The following is a 26,652-nucleotide window of genomic DNA, read 5'->3' as shown; positions in this document are numbered from 1 at the left end:
TCCTTGGCATGGCTTACGCACGAGAAGACTAGTACACGCGGCGAGGTGTCACGTGCGCGCGCATGTATAATGGCGTGGAGTAGCAGAGTAGCGCGCCCTATGCGAGTTCCAGTAAAACGCGAATTTATTATCATAATAGTAGGTTCACATTGTGTGGAAGAGGTTAACTTGATAAACTAACTGAGACGTATTGATACATTATTAAGTCTTATCCAAATGTTTCATCAAGTTTTGCCTGTACTCGTTTCGAAAATAGCCAATCACAGTCAAGCGCACATAACTCCACATGACGGTAAGCGCGCGCTATTTTTATTCGTCAGTTAACCGTTTTCTTATCATCCTCTTGTCGTTGGAAAAGTACAAAACATGGAGCTTTTAGAACTTGTTTGCGTTTCTTTTTGAGGCATGGTGATCAATTTCAGATGGCTTCTTTAGGAAGCACGTTTATTCTCATTATATCCGTTTGGTTGGGCTTGTGCAAGGGTAAGGCGAATGGTTTTGTTTCCTGGCATTTTCACGTTGATATCTTCATGTCAGCTGCTCGTACATTTTCGCGATTGGGATTTGATATAAATTGGTATCAGGGGAAGGGATGTTTGATACCATGTTTGATAGCATGAAAGGGGTTGAGAAATTTGATGAAAAAAGATACTTCTTAAAGAATATAACACCCGTTTTCAATTTTGCCGCAGGTGAATCTCCGTTGATGTCTCAGGTTTTTACAGATGCTTACTCAGCGACTACAACTGGTTCAGGCTCTTCCAAACTTAACCTCTTGATGAATGTATATGATAACGTCTGTTGGGTTCCTTCGACCGCCACGGATCCTAACGATTTTGTTGTGATAAATACAAAAGCGAGGAATTGGCTAATTGCAGTTGCTACAAGGGGCTGTGGGACGTTTGCAGACGAGTTTGTGAAATCTTACAAACTAGAGTATAGCCTCGATAACAGGAACTGGATTTTGTATGAGGAGGATGGGTCAGTGAAGGTATGAACAGTCAGCCTCTTTACTTATAAAGACCATTTGAAAATACCTAAAAGAACATATCCCAGTTTAAAACAACTTTTGATAAAAAAACCTATTATTTTATGAATGCGAAGTCGAAAAAAAAATTTTATTTGGTAAGAGGGCTTGCAATAAAAGTGTGAAATTTAGTACTAAAAAGTAGTACTAAATGTTATTTAGTGTTTCACGCTTTTATTTCAAGCACTCATTTTTTTTATGAATTTTACAAGACACCCTACTGGGTTCAAAATTGCCGCTTTTTGCGCTCTCGATCAAACAATTTATTGCCACTAATTAACATAAGTAAACATTTTGTCTAAAAGAACACTGCTATTATGGGAAAAAGAAGCACCCGGACATTCCCCTTTCTAGGGAGCTAAAATCCGGAGGCTAAGCAAAGAAGTAGGCTATGGATTCGTTTCGTCGGACGAACACGAAACGATTTGTCTTCCATTTTGTATTTTTCCTACGAGTAAATGAAATGGCGGTCGACCGCGCTATCAAGTTAAAAATTAAAATCAACTCCTCCACCAAATCCTCCATTTGATCGCTGTTGAGGCTGCCAGCGTAAGCGTAAGCCTCACGGATCAAAAGAACCAAGGCTTTTAATTCTAGAGAAGAGACATTTTAATATTTTTCTGATTTTTTTTTTTAGAAAATTTAAATCTTTCTTATTTTGATAGTTATTAGAACTGAATTCCCAGCTTAAACGAAGAGTACAATGCAAAAAAACTGTTAATCGAACATATTTTTTTAAACAAGTTTGTTTTTTTAATATCCCATTTCAATTTGACTTGGACTCTTTAGGTGTAATGGAAGTCTGTTGAAAATTTTACTTCTACAATAAATGGAAGGGGAGATATGGGAGCGATAGGGAAGGGTAAAGGGAAAGCCAAGTTCTACCTGCTGACGGCGATCAACGATGATATAATTGACATTGATCTAATTTTCAATCAACAGATTTTTGCAGCCAATAACGATTCTTCTACTATAGTGAAACATTACCTGACCTCTCCACTAGAATTGGTTTATCTAAGGCTGTATCCAATTGAATATAACACCGACAAAGGACTTCAGCTAGAGATCTTCGTTGAAAGTGCAGGTAGGTATGAGCACAATCTAAATAAAATGATTTATATTGTTATTGTATTATTATAATTTTTTCTTTTTTCTTTTTCATTGTACCAATCATGTAAGCTATACATCGATCCTTCACTCCTGTACTCTTAATATATCTGAAATTAAGCCACTCAAGCCTCCGGCTTTGGCTCTTCCTATGTATGTTATCACCAATTTTTACCAATAAAAATTGATTAACTGAATACCCGCCATTCAAACTTTGTTCTATCATTAAATTTCTTGCAGAGTGTAACTATAATCTTGGAATAGAGACTTTCATGATCGGCTCAGACCAATTATCAGCGTCTAGTTTTAAAGACAGTAGTCATGAACCGAGGCATGCAAGAATCACCAACACTAATGTATGGTGCGCGGACCCAGGTGTAGGTAGGAACACTGGAATTATCGTATGATACCTCTTGTACATTTGCAGGGTCCAGAGGTTTTTGTTATATTGTTAAAATCATTAGAGGTTAGTACATTAGACAACTTACATGAGGCGTCAGAAGCCCCCCCCCCCCTTCACATACACCAACATCACACACACACACACACGACAAAAACCACACACAAACACATTTTTATTTCATCCTCAAATGCAAATAACATAGATTTGACCCAGAACATAATTTTGATGCTACACAAACGTTTCTGCGCGCGGGGAATTTATCCTAGGTATGGCACGATTTATAACAGACTGCTTAAAATCATTTACCCATTTTTTTAGGAGGTGACGTGTATCTGCAGGTAGACTTAGGCGTTGCCACTATAATCACCGGCTTTTTCAGCAGACCTATCACAAACAATTATGGTGTGATGTCCTACAAAGTCAGCCACAGCCTTGACGCAACAACGTGGAAAGATTACAAAGAGAACGGCATAACTAAGGTATAGCTACTGTTTATCATTTTCTTGTAGTTGAGTCATGAATTAATGTAAAATTGATTGTATTGAAATATATGCTAACAGGAATACTATAAGAATATTTTATTTGTTCTGAAAATCCACTTTTTCCTTCCCTTATTAATGCTGAGTCCAGGCTCGATACACCTATTTCAAAATAAGGTTGTCAGTGCAAACGGCGACTGTCAAATAGACCAAGCGATGTAAGAGCGATGCATTTATTACATTTATTTGGAAGGCGTAAGATTTACATTTATTTTCTGAATTTGGAACAGACACATTGGAATCCATTGGTTCTTGTGGCTGGGCCGTAGCAAGGGGTGGGCTCCCCCAATCTTACATGGGCTGCTACGGCGCTGAACTACCGTTTGCGCTGAGAACATTTATTGAAATATATATTTATGTATATGTATACTCTCCAATGCTACCAGACAAACGCATTAAGTCGAGACTCCCTTCCTATTATCATACATTAACTGTAATTTCAAACGATAGCCTTGAAATTCGTTGACATATCAAACCTGGGCTATTATCATTATTTATGAAAAAGACAGTACGTTATCCATGAGAACAATGTTTGTTTAGTACAAAGTATGAGATACATAATATATTATGATAATAAGAGCCAGCGAAATCATTGTCATCATCATCATCATCATCATCGTCATCGTCATCATCATCATCATTATGTTCATCATGTTTTAACCACATCTTGTCATCATCACTACCACAACAATCACCATCACCATCATCTTCATTTTCTTGTCTTTAGGTGTTTTCACATGATGGGTCCTATCATGCGATGGGATTCTGGATTTCCGAATCATTCAAGGCTTTACATGTGCGCTTCACATCATTGTCGAGAATCACCGAAGATTGTATGGGCTTAGAGCTAATGGGATGTCGAGGTAACTGAAGTATTCAACTGTAAACTTTATAGTTAGGGTAGTAATCTTACATCCATGCCAGTGCTCAAAACCTCGTTTTAGATTTCTTTTACTTCTTCAAGTTGAAACATTCGGCTAAGACATCGAGCCTCATCAATATGACGCTGTTCTTAGTCCATGTGTGGAGGCGTTGTAAAGTTCTTCGCAAACACATCCTCTTGTCCTGTGTTCAACCGAGCTTACTGATGTTGTCCCTGCTTGCGCGTAGCTTGACATTAAGTGTACAAAGCATTTTGTCAACAGGAAAATGTCGGGACATGGATGTAGGAATGGGAGATGGCCGAATTCCGGATGGAAGCTTAGCATCCTCATCAACAAAGGATGGCAATACACCTGCTTCGAACGGTCGCTTGAGGTACACAGGCGGACAGTCATGGTGTCCCTCTTCCGGCGATGCCACGCCTTATCTTGAAATTGACCTAGGTTCGAGTCACATCATTTGCGTGCTTGCAACACAAGGCAATCCTCAGGCCGATGAGTGGACCACCCAGTTTAAAATCGAGTTTTCAGTTAATGGTACTTCTTGGCAATATTTCCAATCTGGCGGAACAGACAAGGTGAGTCTCGCTTTAGTGTCATTTTGAGGCATACTCTAAGTCCTAACATACTCTAAAAAGCGACAATATTGATGTGACATTTGCTTAGCAGAGTATACTACTAGAGAAAACTACTAGAATGAATCTCCCGCCATAATCAGCAGTTTTTTTCTTTTTTGTGTACCCCTTTAAAACGTTGTTTAATATTGGAAGGTTTTGTGAGGTAATTAGCCAACGTTTTCTTTGTATTGCTGCCATAAGAGCGTAGCTGTGACAGCAATGTTGGCTGATGTGTTGCTATTTGCAAGGGTCTTTCTGTACTTATTTGTATTTCTAATTAATTTAGGTATTTACAGCCAACAGTGACCGGGGCACAATCGTAAGACAGTTTTTAAGTAACGTTTTACTTGCACAATATATACGATTCCGACCAGTGGCATGGAGCGGACTTGGGTGTCTTCGGACAGAGCTGTTTGGAGGGACAGAAATTGGTGAGATTAATCAATTAAAAATTAAAATCAGCTTCATTATATTATTTAATTCAATTTTCAAGAAAAATTAGAATAGGCGCTATCTACCCGTGGCCTAGCGGTTAGCATATGCACACTGGCTCTCATCATCATCATCATCATCATCGTCGTCGTCGTCGTCATCATCACTATCACCATCACCATCACCATCACCATCACCATCACCATCACCATCACCATCACCATCACCATCACCATCACCATCACCATCACCATCACCATCACCATCACCATCACCATCACCATCATCACCATCACCATCATCACCATCATTATCCCCATCATCATAATCACCATCATCATTGTCATAATTACTGTTATTCTATTTATTTATTTATGCTATACAATATCATTTTTTTGGTTGTCTCAAATGATCATTGCTCAGTTATTTATGGAAATACCTTTTGAGTTCTAAAACATTCATCACCACCATCATTATCCCCATCATCATAATCACCATCATCATTGTCATCATTACTGTTATTCTATTTATTTATTTATGCTATACAATATCATTTTTTTTTGGTTGTCTCAAATGATCATTGCTCAGTTATTTATGGAAATACCTTTTGAGTTCTAAAACATTTGAGTTCTAAACAGGCTGTCAGAAAACACCGGTTGGACTCTCTGTATATGGACCAATGCCTGGTCACCACGTCACAAGTACTACTTTCTATAGTAAGCGTTATGGTACGTTAAGATCTCGATTATACTCCGATTTTGGATGGGCTGCACAAGATGTTGGCGCGGATAACTTCATTCAGGCAAGTTTCTCAGATTTTACCTCTTTAATCTGATCTAACCATGGCACTCAAAATAGTTTCTATTTAAAATAATCTCATCTAAAAAGGTAGGCTCTCACTTGGACGTAAGCGCAAGCGCAGCGCACGCAATTTCCCGATTCTCACTGGAACGCAAGCGCAAGAGGAAGCGAAATGGGAAGAGCAAGTAGAAGCGCAAGAGAACGCAACTGCTTGATTTTCTTGTGCTTGCGCTTGTGACCGATTCTCACTTGTGGTCCGCTTCCGTTTGCGCTTACGCCTGTACTTGCTAGTGAGAACCAACATTCAAGGGACTTCCTTAAGATTACTGATTCAATGTGACTATGGAAGTGACGTAAACCCTGCTCAAACTTTTACCATAATTGTCGAAATCTAATTGTATAAGTATGATTAAAAGCCATTTCTACAGCTTTTTGAAGCACTAGGGAAGTTCTTATCATCTTATTTTTATATTTTTTTGTGAAAATAGGTTTTCATGCTAGAAAAAAAAGGAATCCTACTGTAAGCCCTCTTGTTTTTTCTATTGCCTTTGAATCTAAAAGTTTTTCACCTTTTTTTAAAGAAAAATTGTCATACCATATCAATTCATTTTTTTCTTATATTTATAGCTAGATCTAGGCGACTCGTATATCATTAGCGCCGTAGCAACGATGGGCAACTCAGTCTTGGGAGAGTGGGTCACAGCATATAAATTGCACTATTCCAAGGATGGAGAGACATGGACTGCAATACAGGAGGGAGGCACTGAAAGGGTATACATTTTGTGATAAAATCTAAAGCATTGTTAAACATGCAAGTGATGCGCTGATAAAGAAAATGCAAAATCCCTTTTCTTTAAAATCGCTATTTCTATGAAGGTTTTCGCTGGCAATACTGCAAGTGGTTTGAACTACGTAAAAAACACGTTCTCTCCTGTCATAATGATGTTCGTCAAGCTCATACCAACAAGCTACTACCAATACTTGACAATACGTATTGAGTATTACGGAATAAAGCAAGGTAAGGCACGAATAAGATCCTAATATCCAAGAATGTGTTAAAATTTTTTAGGATAAGACTCTTAAACCACCCCCATTAAACCAGAACCTGTTTTGAATAACTCTTACAGCTAAATTCGTTGTTGCGCGACCTCGGCGAATCCAAAATCCTTGTCTCGTTTGGGAATAGCGCGTAGTCAGACACAAGCTTTTGGGGCGGTTTGTCTGGTTTTCATTGTTTGGTTTGATTGACTACGCGCTATTCCTAAACGAAGAAAATAATTTTCGATTCTGGAAGGTCGCGCAACAACGAATTTGGCTATGAACATGTATGTTTTTTATATGCATTGCGTGAAGACGACTCATAGTCAACTTGAATTCAAAAGCCTTACAATGAATTGAAAAATTTCCACTGTCACTATCGAGCTCGGTTCTCCCGCATGCTTACAGTCGATGAGAACTTGTTTTAGATTCGGAGATTTAGTTAAGCTTTATCATATGACTCAAACGGGACGAACGTTTCTCATTCTTTATTATTATTTTTGTTATCGTCAATATCACATAGACTGTTGTAGAAGTTTGGGAGTTGAGTACAAGTCACAAATGGATGATTCGCGTATCACATCGTCCTCGAACTCGGACGCGACTCATGTTGCTAGTATCGGACGCTTGTACGATTGGAGGAGTGGCTGGTGTCGATCAGACGCTACGCCTTCTACCGACGAATACCTGCAAGTAAGTGCAAAGATCGCAAGCTAAGTATATCTAAGCATGGTTGCTAAGCTTACATGTTAACTGTAGTAACACTTTTTATGATTACACGTTTTCTGTTTTAAACTTGTCAACTTAAACCTAGGTTGACCTTGCCCAAACGACACATATAGCTGGTTTTAAAGTTCAGAAGGACAAGGACCATAATTACTACACCACCTCATACGATGTCTGGGTGGGAACCAGCCTATCAACTTGGCAGCAATTTACGGTGTGTATCTTTGCATATTACAGTCAACCATTTCAAGCAACACTCAACCTTACAGTGACCACTTCGAAAGTTTTGTGAAGTAAACAAATATGCGAGAAACATACTATTTATTAATTTGCAATCCAAGTTTATTAAAAGGCAATGAAAGGAAATGATTCTCTTGCACAGGGCATAACTCTAACAACACCTAATGAGGAGATGCCTGAAGTGCATTGGCTGAGCGAGTCTACAACTGCTCGCTACGTTCGTTATATTCCCAAAACATGGATGGGAAACGGTTGTATGAGAGTCGAGGTTGTGGGGAGAAAAGGCAAGTAGATTTCTGTGACTTTCTATAACCAAGATAGAAAAAATATAAACAAAATAATGCTCTTGTTTCTTAATAGTTACTGAATGTTCGGCAGCTGCATTACATCCACCCTGTGATACCCTTTGTGTCGTCGCTGACACTGACAGTGGGTACCAATGCCTTTGCAATCCTGGCTATCATTTAGATAGCGACCCACACATATGCAGCGACATTGACGAGTGCACTAGCGGGAGTCATACATGTGCACCTAGTGGTGGTGTCTGTACAAATACCATGGGCTCATACACGTGCGCCTGCGATTCGGGATATACTGGCGATGGACAAATATGCACAGGTAAAACACAATGCTCTTTATTTTTGTTTGAATATTGATTTAAGAAAAGATAAAAGAATACTTGTTTGATTTATTCAATTTATTTGTCAAGGGCATGAATGCAAAAGGTCACCTTTCAGCTAAGCTGATCTGTCCATAAAAGCTCAGTGAAAGCACCATCAAGACGTGCTAGTTTAACAAATAGTTTCTCGTTTAATTAATAGCTTATTTCTCTCCTTCCATATAACATGGCCAAAAGCGACTATAACGATTTTTGTTGTTTATATATAATTTTTTTGTACAAATATTTGTACATAGATGTTGACGAGTGTTCGACTGGGAGCCACACATGCGCACCTAGTGGAAGCACGTGTACAAACAATGCAGGCTCATTCACGTGCGCGTGCAACGCAGGATATACTGGAGATGGGTATTCTTGTTTAGGTAATGAAAAATGGACCGCAAGGAATTTCTAATATATTCTCTAGGTTAGGTCTTTTTTTATCATTATTTTTTCGTTATGGATATTGCCTGCTTTATGTATTATCACCAGTATAATCTATAAAGATATTTCTTAAAGTAAAGGCTTTAGATGATTAGACGACATTATATTAATCTACAAGCGATAGACTGATCTTACTTACTTCATATTTAGATATTGATGAATGTTCCAGCGGAGGCCACTTATGCGCGCCAAGTGGAAGCACGTGTACAAACACCGTTGGCGCATTCACGTGCGCATGCAATGCAGGGTATACCGGTGACGGAGTAACATGCACTGGTAGGTAGTATGAAGTAAACAAGAACATTTTTCCAACGACTGACTAACACATTTTAAAATAAAAGCACGAAATGTTGATTATCTTTAAAAATATCTTTACTTATTTTAAACGTTACTTCTGTCGGACAAACCTCTTTGATTGGTCGAGTGGTATGATGTCATCAACCTGCACAGGTTTCAGCTTTGAACTTTGGGCGCCATTATAAGAAAGACATAAAAACATGGCAAAAACACAAAATTTGTCTGAGATAGACGTATACCTTTAATCCAGGGATACAAAGGATAAGGGATAAAAAAATCCATGCAAGTATAAAAAAGGAAGCAAGTATAAAAAACCATGCAAGTATAAAAAAACCATTCAAGTATAAAATAATCCATGCAAGTATACAAAATCCATGCAAGTATAAAAAAACCATGCAAGTATAAAAAATCCAAAATTTTGTATATACAAAATTTTTTTTATACTTGCGTGTTTTTTTTTTATACTTGCACGGATTTTTTTATACTTGCATGGATTTTTTATACTTGCATGGATTTTTTATACTTGCATGGATTTTGTATATTTGCATGGATTTTGTATACTTGCATGGATTTTTTATACTTGCATGGATTTTGTATACTTGCATGTTTTTTTTTATACTTGCATGGTTTTTTTATACTTGCATGGTTTTTTATACTTGCATGTTTTTTTATACTTGTATGGATTTTGTATGCTTGCATGGATTTTTGTATACTTGTATGGATCTTTGTATACTTGCATGGATTTTGTATACTTGCATGGATTTTTTATACTTGCATGTTTTTTTTTATACTTGCATGGTTTTTTTATAGTTGCATGGATTTTGTATACTTGCATGGATTTTTTTTATACTTGCATGGATCTTTCAATACTTGCATGGTTTTTTTTATACTTGCATGGTTTTTTTTTATACTTGCATGGTTTTTTTTTAAACTTGCATGGATTTTGTATACTTGCATGGATTTTTTATACTTGCATGGATTTTTTTTATACTTGCATGGATTTTGTATACTTGCATGGATTTTTGTATACTTATGCATGGATTTTTTATACTTGCATGGATTTTGTATACTTGCATGGATTTTTTATACTTGCATGGTTTTTTAATACTTGCATGGATTTTGTATACTTGCATGGATTTTTGTATACTTGCATGGATTTTTGTATACTTGCATGGATTTTGTATACTTGCATGGATTTTGTATACTTGCATGGATTTTTTTATACTTGCATGGTTTTTTATACTTGCATGTTTTTTTTATACTTGCATGTTTTTTTTATACTTGCACGGAATTTTTCATACATGCATAGATTTTTTTATACTTGCATGGATTTTGTATACTTGAATGCATGTTTTTTTATACCTGCATGTTTTTTTAAACTTGCATGTTTTTTTATACTTGCATGGATTTTGTATACTTGCATGGATTTTTTTATACTTGCATGGATTTTTTTATACTTGCATGGGTTTGTTTATACTTGCATGGGTTTGTTTATACTTGCATGGATTTTGTATACTTGCATGTTTTTTATACTTGCATGTTTTTTTTATACTTGCATGGTTTTTTATACTTGCATGGATTTTTTTATACTTGCATGGATTTTTTTATAATTGCATGGGTTTTTTTATACTTGCATGTTTTTTTATACTTGCACGGATTTTTTTATACTTGCATGAATTTTTTTATACTTGCATGGATTTTGTATACTTGCATGGTTTTTTTTATACTTGCATGGATTTCGTATACTTGCATGGATTTTTGTATACTTGCATGTTTTTTTGTATACTTGCATGGATTATTTTACCCTTGCATGGATTTTTTTATACTTGCATGGATTTTGTATACTTGCAGGGATTTTTTTTATACTTGCATGGGTTTTGTATACTTGCATGGAACTTGTAAACTCACGGAATCTTTACTTCCTAGCAAAGTTTTTTTGCATAATCTTGTGAATTTGTATACTTGCAATGATTATTTAATAGTTGCACGGATAGTTTGGCATAACTTGATTGTCAAATTGATACTATAGTGCGAAAATGAATTTTAAAACGTTTGGCGCCTGATACAAGGAAAGTTAGTGTTAACATGTGGCTGAACCTTTGTCGTTAGTATTAAGAGAAGAACGAGCATTAATAACGTTTCCCTTTTTATATCTATTGTTTTAACATACAGATATTGACGAATGTTCCGATGGAACCAACACTTGCGCACCGATAGGTAGCTCGTGCACAAACAACGCAGGCTCATACACTTGCTCTTGTAATGCTGGATACGCCGGCGACGGAGAGACTTGCGTAGGTAGGAACAATAATGTTAAAATCCCAGTACTCATTTGCTTGTCTGACACCCCTGGTTCCTTTTGGTTTGAATTTTGAAGATTGTGTTTGATTATTTTATATTTCGACATAGAATTGATCCTGTTGTAGGATGGATTGATTTTCTTTGAATCACTCATACTTTATTGCTGTTTTCAGAGGATATTGATGAATGTTCGAGCGGGGCTCATACATGTGCTCCAAGTGGCAGCACGTGCACAAACACCGTGGGCTCATACACTTGCGCTTGTAATGTTGGATATACCGGCGACGGGGAGACTTGCGTAGGTAGGTTATATAATTTTATTTTAAGAGCTAAACTAAAATTCTTCTTCTTAAAATTCAAATTTAAAGTTGAATAAAACAAATAAGATAAAGTAAAATGTCTTTTATCGATGGATGATCAGGTAGTTTTTTTGTTGGTGTAAATATTATTTAAGATTGTTTGGTCCTCGTTTCTTTTTATCTGCATATTAGAATTGACCGTATTCCCTCATCCTCGTGATTTAAGATATCGACGAATGCTCAGCTGGAAGTCACACATGTGCCCCTAGTGTTAGCACTTGTACAAACACCGTGGGATCATTCACTTGTGCATGTAACGCTGGTTACACAGGAGACGGAGAGGCTTGCACAGGTAAAATATGTGTATATGATTGCAGTGTTTTATCACTGGGTTTTCGTTTGTAAGTCATTAGATCCTCACCCAAACCAGTCACCTACACATTTTGTAGTTTTTGCTAACTATGCCATTAGATTGCTTATCGTAATATATAGAGAGATGGGATTATCAGAAAATTTTACTTAGCGAACCGATAAGTATTCCATGAATTTTATTAAATAACATTGGCAAAATAGCGGTATGGGTGATGGTGAGTAGGAATCTAGACATCACATAAGCATAAGCATTCTCATAAGCAGTTTATTTTAAACTCATCCTGTTGCAAATGGATTATAAGAATAATAGGCTAATTTATTCCATTACTTCTTGCAGACATTGATGAATGTACTGACGGAGTCCACACATGCGCTCTCAATGGCAGCACGTGCACAAACACGGTGGGCTCATACACATGCGCGTGTAATGCAGGGTATACCGGTAACGGAGAAACTTGTGCAGGTAAATAATAATTATAATATTTGAGAGCGACGGCGCAACCAAGAAGTGTGTGGAAATGAGAGAGGATATGTACAAATTCTGTATATATTTTGACAAATGGCAAGCAATATGCCTTCCAAAATTTAGCAATAAGATAGATATCAAAGAATGTATTACTCTGAATCTGTAGATATTGACGAATGCTCCGCTGGAAGCCACACATGCGCACCGAGTGGAAGCACGTGCACAAACAACGTGGGCTCATACGTATGCACATGCAGTACTGGATACAGCGGTGATGGAGATACTTGCACAGGTAAGGATCACGTGATAACGTCTAGGTACGTGGGCTAGCAAATGGGCATGCAACATAAGGTTAATAAAGAAAGAGAAATAATGTCATGTATCAACCCGCTGATTTATTTTTACGTGAAGGGTCTAGGAGAGAGTTTGTGCACAATAACTCAGTAACTTGTTTTATAACAAATGTAGCCGAAAATCGAAACCTCTCAAAATATCTTGAAGCCCGTCAGTTTTTTTAAATTAACAAATTATAACAGTTTTTTTTTAACTCTAAAAGAGTGTTTTCCTGCATAGTTTTATATGCTCAATACCGGGCAATTAGCTAACCTTTTATCTTATGTATACATCTAGCTGTTTCTTCGGGATGGGTACAAAGCATTCCATTTTTCATGTTCTGTCACTACGAGCAAAGCAATCTCAATGATTGTTTTAACTTTTTTTTATTTTGATGATAAAACGCAATGTCATTATTCCACAGATATTGATGAATGTACTGGACTTCACACATGCGCCTCTGTCGGCAGTACGTGTACTAACAGTGTAGGATCCTACTCATGTTCCTGCAATATTCTATACACGGGAGATGGTCATACTTGTACAGGTAACATTTCTTATAACCAAGCTCATAATTGATTATGTCTTATTTTTTTAAAACCTATCTCCTCCATTTCAGACCTGTGTAGTGCTGAAAACAGCTGTGCTCCAATTGGAAGCTCGTGCACATTAACCAATGACTCATACACTTGTGCCTGCAATTCAGGTTTTCTTGGAGACGGGTATAATTGTACAGGTTTGTACTAATACATCTGTGTTTCAAATTTTCTATAAGCTACTCTTAAATACTATATAATGATATCTTTGGGTTTCTCTTTTAGAAATCGACGAGTGTGTCACTGGATCACACACATGCGCAGTTAACACAAGCACGTGCACAAACAATGTGGGCTCATTCACATGCGCCTGTAATCCGGGGTACAATGGAGATGGACATGTGTGTTCAGGTATAAAAATGTTTAAGTTAAGTACATGTTTGAAGCACTAATACCAGATGTAGATTTATTTCATTTGCTGCAATTTTGAGTATTCTGCGAAACACTTGGTTACCGCTATACCACTTGCTATAGCTTCCGTCAGTCAGTCTTTTAATTTAAACGGAGTACAGATTATTGTGTGCCCTCTGACTGGTCAACAATCAAAGTCATCTAATCAGAGGGCGAAAACTGAAATCGGTTAATGATTCAGATTGACAGAAGATAGTGTTCGCAAAATGCTCAAAACCGCAGAATACAAATTTGTTTTTGTTATTAGAATAAAAACAATACTTTAAATGAAAGGACATTTCTAAAGGAGTCAAGTAGTAAGTGTCAAATTTATAAACTCATTAATGCTTAGGGTTAAATGGCTTTTGGCTCGTTTCTTGAAATGTTGCTTTAATCTGTGGCGTTCTAATGATGATTTAAAATCCTCAGATGTCGATGAATGTTCTACTGGAACCAGCACTTGCGCCCCAATGGGCAGCGTTTGTACGAATACTTTCGGCTCACACACGTGTGCCTGTATTAGTGGGTTTACAGGGAGTGGTCACGATTGTAATGGTAAGTAAAACTTACGTAGACGGATTGCAAGTCTACTGTATATAAACTTTATAACGTAAATCTATTTCTTTAGATTCTACAATTCACGTTGTCACATGTGTCTTTTTGAGTGCTCTTTTTAATTGTAACATCTTTACACTCGTTGTACAAAGTCACACGTGCATCTTGTGTTTTTCGTTTCCGAGTTGCGACTAGTTTTTGGTGTCGGAAGCCATTTCACAGTTTCGGCGGCCGTATGACCGCTAACCAATGAGAGAGCGCCGAAAAACACAAGGCGTCAAGAAGGCAGACAATAAAAACATACGCAAATACGCACTGATTCAACAACAACGCAAAGCTAAGAAGCAATTCGAACTTTTTTGAATTGCTAGCTTTGAGTTAATCGGTATTTTCTCTTGGTTGTGTCTAAAGCTGTGAAAGATGGCGGATTGAAAAAGTTATGATTGACGTCTACTAAAATACAGTTGTGACTCGTAAAGGAAAGGCACAGGGTGTACGTGTGTCTGAAAACGAGTGTAAAAAGGTGTACGCGTCAATATCTATGGATGGATTTATTATTGTTATTTTGATAACTGAAGCTCTATGTGTCACAAGGACGATAGGTAGCAATTTGTTTTCTTTTCTAATTTTAGACATCAACGAGTGTGCTGCCGACATTTTCCCCTGTGCACCTAGCGGTAGCAACTGCACGAACACTATGGGCTCATTCACGTGCTCTTGTAGCCCAGGATTCATCGGCGATGGACATAACTGTACAGGTATGTGCCATCATAATACATCTTAGAACGGGAATAGCAACTATAAATATAAATGCACATTAATTGTTGAAACGAGACTTTGAAGCAAAAGTATGGTGCAACATTGATTTTAATCGTTTTAATCATATCCGTTTGTAAAATAACAAAAGGCCCCGTGCATATATTTAATTTATTTTATTGGCATTATTTGTACGATAAGATATCTTAACCAGTACTGTCGCCTTTTTTGTGGGTTTATTCTTTGTATGAGTAAAACGAGAACACCATGTAATTCCCCCCAACCGAAAAAAAGGCATCGCCGCGTTTTACCGCTTTTGTGTTTTTTCTATCCACCTTCCGCCTTCCGTTTTGTTGGTCTATAGTTCCCACTGTTTGGATATTTGCCGTCAGCCTTCCGTGTGTCTAACATTGCTTTTTTTTTATTTAAAACACAAGATTTTGACGAGTGTATCGACGGGAATCATACTTGCGCACCTATTGGTGGCAATTGCACAAACACCGTGGGCTCATACACGTGCACTTGTACTGCTGAATATGTAGGCAACGGGCACTACTGTTCAGGTATGTACTGTACTGCTTTATAATGTTTGCCATGTACTTTTTACCATCCACATATTAATTGCACGATTGAACGCGTAAATAAAGCAATTTTGGCTTTATATGTTTATTTCCGCAAAGCAAAAGGAAACAGACAGACAGACTTGCATGCTTCTAGAATAACTGCGTCATGTTGTCTTCTTTTTAGTTTTAAATACTGGAAGGGGTACAGTTGGAGCTAGTACGGTAACTGGTGCCATAGCAGGAGGAAGTGTAGGGGGGCTGTTTCTTATCGGAGCAATTGTTGCTGCAATCTTCATAACAAGGTAACCTAAAGCAACTAAACATTTTCTCCCTTTTAACAACGAAAAAAGTAATGCTTGAAGTTTAATCTGGTCTCAAATTGTCTCCACACTCTTGTCCAAATCGCGGTCGTTGTTCGAACCATGCAAAAGCCTCTGACAAAAGTCATAATATTTATTCTTGTTTACCGATATAGGAGGAAAAGGACAACTATCTCACACAGACAGCCCCAGGATGATGAACTCATAGCAATCGAAATGATCGATCAAGGTGATGACCAAGAGATTCCAAAGATAATAGATGGAGTCTCAGCCACAAGAAACAACGAGTCAAAAGTAACTTCTGCACTCGTTCATACCGCGCCGCAAAGGTCTGATCAACCGCCTAATATGCCTAAAAGACTATTTGAAATGCGGAAATACCAATTCTATAAAGACCTTCCCCCACATTACGCGACCCCAGGACGAAGACGATCTTTTAGTGGATTCCATCTCGATGAAAAGGATATGGTTTTGGCATACAAAAGTTATTCTGAGCTTTCTGTGCTAAGCGAAGAGTGGATTGAAGGATGGAGAACTTATCAAACTGATGACAGTACACAGTTTACAGAGAGCCCCACAGCAGGACGATGTCAGGTTTGTTTTCCTTCTTTCGCTACAGTGATGCAGGCAAAGCACAAATTAGTAATAAGGCCAAAGGTATACTTGTGAGAAACGCTTTCTAAAGGCTTTGCTCAATTGCACAAAGATAAAAGCAAGTGCCGGTGATCTTTGCTGGGCTCAAACTTGTACACAGTGCAGCAACTATTGTCACTCGGTTACAGGGGATTCGACTAATCGAGAATGAAAATTAAGCAAACCTTTAATTTCTTAATAGAAGTTGCGTTTGGCCTATCTTAGCACGATTAAACTTTCTAATTGACGTTTATTCTTTAACCTTGATCGCGACTCGCTGGTTTAATAGAAGGCTCAACGTGTAAAAGTGTATATAAAAAAAGGTTTCCTTCATTAGGGCCTGGCCCTGCACGATAACCGTAAATTATTCAGTCAGTGAATCAATATAGCTATCTATGTGCTATCCTAATTTTGATTGTAAATATTTGCAGAGGTCCTACTCCGAGTTTTACCCCACAACATTCTCGCAGCCATCGTCTCGTGAAAGTCGTTCCGATATGAGAGTAGAAGTCCCATCTGCTTTAGTAAGTGCTTTAAAGAAAAGTCAAACTTTTGAGGATGCTAGAAACGCCGCACCTTCTAGTCCCACAGCTCAAGTCACCAGAAGTAGTATAGAATCGCAGGCCTCGAAAGAATCTATAAAAGCGTCAGATGACAGAACTAATCAAGTATTGAATTACGCATCTTCCGAGACAAGCTCACAAGAGGGACAGCGCCTTTTGGATGTTACTCCATCTACAAACAAGCAATGTTCGAAAGCGTCTGTTTTAGGACGATTATCTCAAGAATCGTTTCCGTCTTCAAGCTCTTCTTACGGAGACTACCGCAGTTCTGATGAAGTTGGAGAGCCTATTAAGCTAGATAAATTCGAGTCCCAGAGAAGACGTGTTTCTGTCGCTATTAGCGGACTCTTGTCGTCAATTGATAATAAAACCAACTTCTCTATACTCCTTGGCACCCCCACAACAAGCCAGTCTAGCTTATCAATACAAGACGAAGTCGACCGGAGAAAAAGCTCGAAACTAACAGATGATTTACAATCAAATCGAACTGATACAACCTCACGCTCCTCATCAAATGAAAAAGTTGTCGAAAGAAATGCATCGTCTTTAGGGGCTATTGGGTATGCCGGGTCCAGCACAAGAACAAGTTTACGCTCCCTTAGCAGCGATGTAATTGATAATTCGCTGATAGATTTGAAAAGAGAAGCAGAAAATTTTACGCCTCGCGAGCCCCTGACGGATCAAAAGCATCATTCAGCATCCGGTGAAGCTTCCCCTGTGGTAACATCTACGGTCAACACGCTCAAGTCGGAAAAAGATTTAAATACTGATATGGACAGGTCTCAGGCTTTTGTTATGGGAGTAACAGATAAAGTTGCCTCTCTTACTACTGTAGTAAACGATCGCCCGTCTATTGAAGAGCCTCAAAAAGAGGTTGACACTTCACCAGGCTTCGAACCAGAACAGGCATCAAACGATCAAGAACTTGGACGTAAGAATGCGAAAAAGCGTCATGGAGTGTTTGGATTCGCCCGTAAAAATATCTGGGATAGATGGCGGAAATCTAAGCCTGATGCATCACCATTAGAGGAAAATACAGCGCAACACCAGACTCTTTCGGAATTAACATCCTCTCCTGGTCCCTCGATTGCAGTTTTATCAGTTGAACCAAAGCTGTCTTCAAGTTTTAATGATAGCCCCACTAAAGATGTTGAAAGTAACGCCGCGGCTCGATCTTCAATATCTAATCTCTCAGTCAGGAGCTTTTCGTTGTCTACAGAAGATTTGAAGACAAATAACAACGTGCATGGTCCTAAGGGAACTTCGCCGCAGAGCGTAGTCTCTGGTTTCACTGAGGGATCCATTTGCAGCGAGAAGTCTTTAGAAAAAAAGGTATTTAACGATCCTTAAATGATAATAGGGTGTTTTAGATCCACGATGCCGGCAAGAGGACGCCGGCTCGCGCTTGTTATATTTCCTGCTTTGCATCCTAAAGAGGACGTGAAAGAGCATAACATTCCATGTTGAACAGGACGCGACGCCGAGGAGAAATTCGAGTGCGCGCAATAGATCTTGTTCTCGCTGGCGTCGTGGATCTAAGGCCTGATTCATACGTCGCGCTCTTGTCTTCTTTGCAGCCTTCCGCTCCTGTCGTGCCGAATCTTATTGTCTACTTGGATCGACACAATTGATCTCAGCGTTGATTCAGATGTCGCGCTCAATAGGTTGCGAGTAGTAAATGTTGGCTTGATGCGGAGTTTTGTGTTCTACAGAATAAAAAAAAATATGGTATTTGATTCGGCACATCTAAAGCTCGACGTTTGAATCGGTGTCGTCCTTCTGCCTTGCAGCACGACTGGTGCAGCCGCGTATATATGCCGAATCCAAACTATTAGATTCGGCACGGCAGGAGCGCGACGTATGAATCGGGCTTTAATCACCCTAATAATTTGCAAGACCACACAAAAGGCCACTTTACTTCTTTCTAACTAAGGCTAAGTTCAAACGTCGTATTATTTATGAGCCGTACCCAATGCAAATGCGTGCAAATGGAGATGAAACAATCGACTCGATTTATTTGCAAGCATTTGCATTGAATACGGCTCATGGATAATATTATGTTATGTCTTTGATCCTGAGGTGCTTTCATGATAACTATAGTCCGTGACCCATCTTGATTTGCGCGTCTTATTGGGCCACGAGACCTCTGATAGATTTATCAGCCATCTCAGGTCACTTTTATCAACCGTTTTAGGAACAAAAGTTATCTACTAAAAGGTTTATATGAGGATAAAATGCAGGTATACCACCGTTAACTTCTATTTGACCACCTCTCAGTAACAGTTCCCAGTACGCTATGTTCTCCTCCATCGTTGAGGCCTATATTTGGATTCTACCAACCAGCAGAATGGGGTCTTATTAGCTAGCGATAGGGTTCTTTTTGCCAATGTCTCTAACTAGATTTGCGCTTCCTAAGGACTACACGTCGAATACGTCTCATCCAACAAGTACAGAGACTGGACCCCGATCCCACGTGATGTACGATTGGAACAGTTATCGAAGTGAGCACGGTTCACCATCTACTGAGAACTCTATTGACAGCGGGAGTGAGGTATTGTTCCCTAATGGTGATATTGAGGTAATAAATCCAGTAATGGTAGGGCTAACACATGTTTTTTTTTGCTTGCAGAGGCTGTCGCCTCTTTACTCCCCCACCACTTTTTCTGAAGCATCTTCTCGTGCAAGTCCAACAAGTTCTACCACGAGCGCAGATGCGCCAGTTGCTCTGAGTGAGGACAGTTCGATTTCTCCATCCCATCAGGTAGATAGACCCAAAATACATTTCGTTTACACCAGTACTAAGAGTCTACAAAATACGTATTTAGATTTCTTTTCAATTCCTGTGTAGAGGGTTGTTATGAATGTTTAAGCTTCAGTGGAAACTCAATGTAGCCTCTTCGATAAAAGGTCATAAGATGTCGTAGAAAACTCACCTTGTCCTGAAGTACACATTCAGTGCTTGCAAAGGGCTCTGCCCTCGAGACATATTTTCATTCTTTTAGAATTGGTAAACCTATAATAAGTTTATGTGAGAATTACAAGCGATTTCAAGTCGTTTTGTTGTGAAAAAGAACTTGTTTGCTGTCAGTTAAAGAAAAAAAATATATATATACTTTTCAAGATATAAGGCAAACGAGTTTTATTATTGATATTCTTTATCGATAAGTATTAGCGTTTTTGCCGTGATACGACGTTCCATGTCCTAGATATTCTGGACCGCCAGTCACCCGTCAGCGCATAGCCAAGCCGCGGCTTCTGGAGAGTTGAGCTCATATCAGACACCGACTACCAACATCGAAGCGGCTTCTGACACGAGTGAAACCCAAAGAGCATTATACAAGAGTGTGTATGTGGCTTTGGGAAGTATAATACCTGAATTGATCGATACCACAAGGAAGCAAGTGTCTGACAAGCGTGATAAAGAAATTAAGGACAAGTCTCATTTTATGTCAAGTTCCGAAGTGTCAGATGAAGAAATGACATCAATTGGACGACCGGAATCGATAACGACTAAGAAAAGTTTGTCTTCAACTGATAAAAACACTAACTCAAGTTCAAGGATAGACATGAGCCAACTAGTAGACCCAAACGAAATATCGACGGAAGCGTTGTACCATGCATTCACGCCAGGCGAAGGTCAATCAAGCTTAAGGGCTAAAGAATCGCTAGTTGTTAACAGTGAGACGAACTCGATTTCCGATAAAGAAGAATTTACACGTGTGCAAGGAAAGACGGAGTCGGATTCTTATATGTTCGGTTTAAGCCACAGTGGTTCGGACGGTCATAGTGTATCTCGTGAATCGGCAAGTTCTGCGTTTTCATCAAGTGATGACATGGGGGAGCCCTTAAAACTGGATAAATTTGAACACCAGCGAAAACACGTTTCGTTGGCTATTGGGGGTCTTTTATCAGCCTTGGACAAACAGAGCACTGTACTTCGTGGTAGCTCCAAAACAAGCCATTCTAGTTTGTCCTCACAAGGTGAGGTCCAAAAAGGAGAAAGTATAAAACCTGTGAATCCCACGTACCAACCGAAAAAAATTTCCAGTTCTGTGTCATTTGAAAGAAGTGACAAGTCTCAGAAAGAGGGTGGCGAAGGGAATATAAAAGACCACCGTACATTGCCTAGCGGAGATTTGACTGGGCAAATAATAGCCCTGGACAATAAGACATCGGACATAGACATCCAGTCTCTCAGTATCGAGACGGAATCAGAAGATTCTTATATTGAAAAGTCGAGTTCGTCGGTCTGTATTGTAGATATCGAGAGTGAAAACTCCAGTCGAAATGAAATACAGGGGAATGCTGAAGCTGTCAATAAAGCTCTCCAGGCGATAGACGACACTGATAGGGAAGAGTACATCTCTTCTTGTGTTGAGACAGAACAATCATGCGACGATCTTGGACCCAAGAAAACGCATGTAAAGAAGCGCCATGGTGTGTTTGGATTTGCTGGGAAAAATATCTGGGAGAGATGGCGAACACAAAAACCATCTACTGAGCCTGTTTCGATAATGCAGTCTCAAAACACTCCACCAGTTGAAACCGAATTGTCTGCCGGAAGTCGGACAAGTCTGCCGAAAGTCAGCGCAATTAAACCTTCTGTGGCGTACGGCCAATTGGATGACACTGAGATACATGAAACTAACCTTTCCGCGTCCTCAATCCCTAGCGAGAAAGTCAAAAGCTTGTTTATGTCTTCCACTTTAGACACCCCATCATCACTGAGCATAACATCGGGTTCTACGGAGAATTCCATTTTGGTCGATCAAGGTCAATCAAGTAAGGAATCTCAAACCACCCAGGAACCGTCTTCCAGAAATTCAAGCATAGACCTCGACAAACGCGTAGATGTTTTCCTCGAAAAGCTAGAGAAAGAAAGAAGAGCATCATTTCGCTCTGCAAGTTCTGCTTCCCAGGAACACATGCCAGGGAGTTTACCTGATGCCTTAAATCCGTCAGTACCAGCTAGCTTATCAATCAAGAAGACCGAGTCCCGCGTCTCCATCAGCAGTGATCGTATTGACGAGTTTCTAGACAAACTCGAACGTGAGCGAAGGTATTCTATGCTCCCTTCGGGCTCAAATTTCTCATCTTCGAGATGTGATGTCCCACAACTTGTTACAGACGAATCAGTCATATCTCACGAAAAAGCGTCAACTTCTTCAGCTACTAATTTTAAGGAATCCCAAACCTCCAGACTTCACTCTACTGGCACTGCTGATGTAGCAGAATGTATACAATCAGCAAGTCCCTTGAGTTCAACTCACGAGAGGAAAACACCAGAGTCTTTCAGTGAGAGTTCTACCAACGGCGAATGGCCTTGGGGAAGACGGCGCTCCCCAGCAAGCAGCAACGATTCGTATGGCAAGCTGCCATCAGATGTTCCACCGGCTCCCAGCCTTGAAAGATGGAATACGATTGTGGATGCTATTCGAAAGAAAAAGGAGACGAATCGTAGGTTGTCTGATTCCGATGCTGAGTCTCCCGATTATACTGTGCGCAATGGTGCTCGTTGGTTATATAAAAGCGACTCTCAGCTTTCGGAATTAAGTTCTACCGACTACTGTGACCCTAGTATCATCAAGAAAGTTTTAGGAGTCAAATCCAGCAAGGAAATCTCTTTGCTGGAGAAAGATGTTACAACAAGCGAATCTGTGTACACGAGTCGCTCAACACCTTCCGATCATGGATTATTGAAATCAAAAGATCCGCATCCAGATACACTTCAAACGACATCGCAAGACCAATCCAAGAGTCGGTCTGGTATCAAAGCATCGCATTCTGGTGACAAGTCTCAAGTGTCGGCGCCGCTTGCACATGGAGACAGGTTACCTGGTATCGCTCAGGCAATGCCTCTGGAAAAGCAAGACACACCAGCACTAGGGGTCGAAATGTCAAATAACTATCCAAGTCCTTACATAGCATCATCAGAATCAGATGATTCTCTTGATAAATCCATTAAAGATTACTCGGACAGTAATTCTAGTGGGATTGGAGAGCCTGATGAAATCGACAAATTTAAGCGCTATCGAAAACGTTTTCTAATGGCGATTGGAAGTCTTCTATCATCCATTGATCACAAAGGTAGCCCCTCTATACTTTCTGGTACTTCGGCAACAAGCCAATCTAGCGTGTCAACGGAAGGTGAAGTAGACAAGGGAGAAAGTCAACACCTTACAGACTATTTACAATCGAAGAAGACAGACGAGAGCCCCCACTCTACGTCATTTACGAAAGTTGAAGAAATAAGTACTTTAACTTCAGGAGATATGGAAAGAACAGGGCCGATAGCCGAATCCCGTCTACGTTCTCCCGGAAGCGGTACTATTGGGGCCAGACACCATTCAATGTTGAATACAGAATCTGGCACAGAAGAGCTGTTTCAGAAGAAAATGCCAGAGAAGAAAGAAGTCGTACACGTGACCACGACAGAGATGACAAACAAGACAATAAAAGAGTCTGAACATGCTCAGTATCAGTCTCCAAGTGCTGCAGGAAGAAATGCTTCCGAAAATCAAGAAGGACTCGTAAAAAAGCGTCATGGTGTGTTTGGGTTTGCCCGCAGAAACATCTGGGACAGATGGAGAAGATCCAAACCCAATACGTCTTTACCAATACACACGGAAACGCCTTCTGAGCCTGATCAAACGCAACAGCTGTCAGGGATTGCCCAACCAGTTGCTGTGGAATTATCTACAGGCACTGAAATGCAAACTTCTGTACGTGAGACACCCTCGGAAGTTAAGAGCTTGTCCATGCCTTCCACTACTGATTCAAGCTTCAATTTCCATGAGCAATCACAGAGCGTAACATCAGGTGCTATCAAGAGTTCTTTTTCGCTCAAAAACAGCCAAACAAGTGAAGAGTCGTCAAACAAACAGGAACTTTCTGTATTCCATCCACTCGAAGACCTCAACAAACGCTTGGACGCTTTCCTTGAAAAAGTAGCGCAAGAAAGAAGAAACTCATTTCGCTCCACAAGCTCCACCTCTCACGACCACTCAGGAAGTGCACAGTTAGCTCATTCCAAAGATGACGCCATCAATCCCTCTCTAACATCCATCTCAATCAGAAAGACGGAATCCCGCGTCTCCGTTAGCAGTGATCGTATTGACAAGTTTCTTGAAAAACTCGAACACGAGCGAAGAAACTCTGTGCTCCCTTCAAGCTCTCATTTCTTAACTGCGAAAAACATTCAAGACTATGAAATAACAGATCCCAAACCCAATACTGCTCCAGTCACATCAACCAACAACGAAGAATCAATCCCTATATTCACAAAGGTCAATACATCCATGACATCTGCGTCTTCATCAGCTAAAGTTCACTTTTCGAACGCTGCTTCTGACCATGACGAACCACAAAGTCCTGTTAATGCTTTTCATGATATGAAAACACTAGAATCCTTTAGTGAGGGTCCTACCAGTGGCGAGTGGTCTCTGAAAGGACACCGCTCCCCAACAAGCAGCAACGATTCTTATGGAAAGGTGCAAGCGGATGTTCCACCGGCACCAAGCCTTGAAAGATGGAATATGATTGTGGATGCCATTCAAAAGAAAAATCAATCGAATCGTAGGTTTTCAGAATCTGACGTTGAGTCTCCAGAAGGTTATGATGTATATTCCTCTTATAAAAGTGAATCTCAGCTTTTGGAAGCACAATCTGCTGACTACTGCGACCCTCGTTTTATAAGGAAGATTTTTGGAATCGAGGAGGAATTCAGCAGAGAAACCCCTCTGGTGGAGGAAGATGTCACAACAAGCGAGTCCTCTGTGAAAACGAATCTGGCTACGTATTCTAACCGTGAATTATCGAAGTCCGAGGCATCCGATTCAAGTATCGAATCAAAAGCCGAAGAGAAGAAATCTCAAGGGATCCAGTCGCTAGCCCTGGGAGATGTTTGTTACGGCTTCGTACAAACTTCGTACTCTAACCGTGAATTATCGGAGTCCGAGGCATCCGATTCAAGTATCGAATCAAAAGCCGAAGAGAAGAAATCTCAAGGGATCCAGTCGCTAGCCCTGTGAGATGTTTGTTACGAAAGCCATGTTATCGGACAATCTCCAAGCACTCCTCTGTAACCCATGTAATTAATTACGCAAATTTTCCTTTTATAAAGTTTTATATAGATTGTATATTTGGAGTTACCTAAAATTTTAAAAGCTAAGCCGTTGTCAAGCCAGCTTTAATCCCCCCCCCCACCCAGTTTAAGCTCTTTTTGTTTGTATCCTTTCTTGTAATAAATGATTTATTTTATGTAACTTGTCTGTTTCTCCCTTAAGTAAGCTCTATGCAAAGTGCACCAGCATATGAAATTGTCAGGGTGTACTGACATCTGTTGCTAAGGAAAATTGAATATAGCATAAAAGCCTTGTAGAAAGTAATAAGGGTCTGATATTTGCCAAGTTGATCACCAAAAGTGTGCTGACTTTTTAGATGACGTTACCCGTGACGTCATCATGTGACGTCATAGATAAAGAATAAAGCAAATTTTTCAAGTAAACTTGCTCTAAAATAAATAATGAATACGTTTTATGAATCTTGAGAGATCGGCGCATAAAGCCAAGCATGCGTTTAAAAATGAATCAGGAATTATTTTTTGACGATTTTTCAAAGGTCCTGAAATCCAGATTACTTTTGATATAATTTCCGTTTCTGTTAGATTAACTCTAAATCCATGCTTGGCTATATAAAGGAGATTTCAATAATAGGGAATAATGAAAAAAAATATTGCGTTTTGAAATAATTTGGCGACAATAAAAACTTTTTTTTTAGAAAATTCAGAACCGGAAGTAAAACAAAGCCCGCGCGTGCACAGACGGCCTGCTCAAACACGCTGATAACTCAGATGATCTGATGATGAAATTGAAATGAAGTTTAAACACTAATTCCAATAGTGTTTCGTAGTATTTACACTTCTGAGGAACCATATCCATCATGTCATGATCAAAACTGAAATAGGGTTTTATAAATTCGGATACAGCGCGCGCTACTTTGAAATAAGATTTTCAATGCGTGCGCGAGCGTCTGCAACCGGTGTTTACAGCGCGCGCAGATATAGTGGAATTGAAAACTTGGGCTTTAAAAACATTGCCTTGAAAATCTTCGCTGAATTTTTGTTTGTTTTTACAAACATAGGAAAAAAGGTAAGGTTGAGATCAACTTAAAGTCCATTTTTGTGAACTTATAGTGCATATTTAAAAGGAGTCAGTCCTAGTTAGTGCAGGTTTAAAAGAAGTTCGTCCTTTTATCCCTCTGATAAAGCTTTGTAACAGGTTTCACAGTTCTGGAC

General features: G+C 39.3%; 1 protein-coding gene across 3 annotated transcripts; it reads left to right on the top strand.

The window, feature by feature from the left end:
• Nucleotides 1-332: 332 nt before the first annotated feature.
• On the top strand, nt 333-25,621 carry LOC5504791. 3 transcript variants are annotated; one of them, XM_048729932.1, is made up of 35 exons: nt 333-483; nt 693-991; nt 1,970-2,111; nt 2,375-2,515; nt 2,856-3,016; nt 3,804-3,939; nt 4,222-4,535; nt 4,861-5,005; nt 5,645-5,808; nt 6,435-6,578; nt 6,684-6,825; nt 7,369-7,538; nt 7,660-7,785; nt 7,954-8,095; nt 8,172-8,429; nt 8,727-8,852; nt 9,064-9,189; nt 11,383-11,508; nt 11,685-11,813; nt 12,037-12,162; nt 12,520-12,645; nt 12,815-12,940; nt 13,406-13,528; nt 13,601-13,717; nt 13,803-13,928; nt 14,397-14,522; nt 15,155-15,280; nt 15,716-15,841; nt 16,026-16,142; nt 16,310-16,755; nt 17,226-18,689; nt 19,774-19,908; nt 19,987-20,118; nt 20,564-25,183; nt 25,316-25,621. In XM_048729932.1, the coding sequence occupies exons 1-35, from the start codon at nt 423-425 to the stop codon at nt 25,385-25,387; spliced, it is 11,160 nt and encodes a 3,719-aa protein (XP_048585889.1). In that variant the 5' UTR covers nt 333-422; the 3' UTR covers nt 25,388-25,621. The 3 variants fall into 3 exon arrangements, with proteins under 3 accessions (XP_048585889.1, XP_032229016.2, XP_048585890.1); XM_032373125.2 differs by having other exon boundaries at nt 16,026-16,143; nt 16,311-16,755; nt 20,564-25,621; XM_048729933.1 differs by lacking the exons at nt 333-483; nt 693-991 and having other exon boundaries at nt 2,920-3,016; nt 20,564-25,621.
• Nucleotides 25,622-26,652: the final 1,031 nt, after the last annotated feature.

Source organism: Nematostella vectensis, chromosome 7 (genome assembly GCF_932526225.1).
Source record: "Nematostella vectensis chromosome 7, jaNemVect1.1, whole genome shotgun sequence".
NCBI classification, from domain to species: Eukaryota; Metazoa; Cnidaria; class Anthozoa; order Actiniaria; family Edwardsiidae; genus Nematostella; species Nematostella vectensis.
Note: the sequence above shows the minus strand (reverse complement) of the source record. Positions and strands in the feature narration are given on the sequence as shown.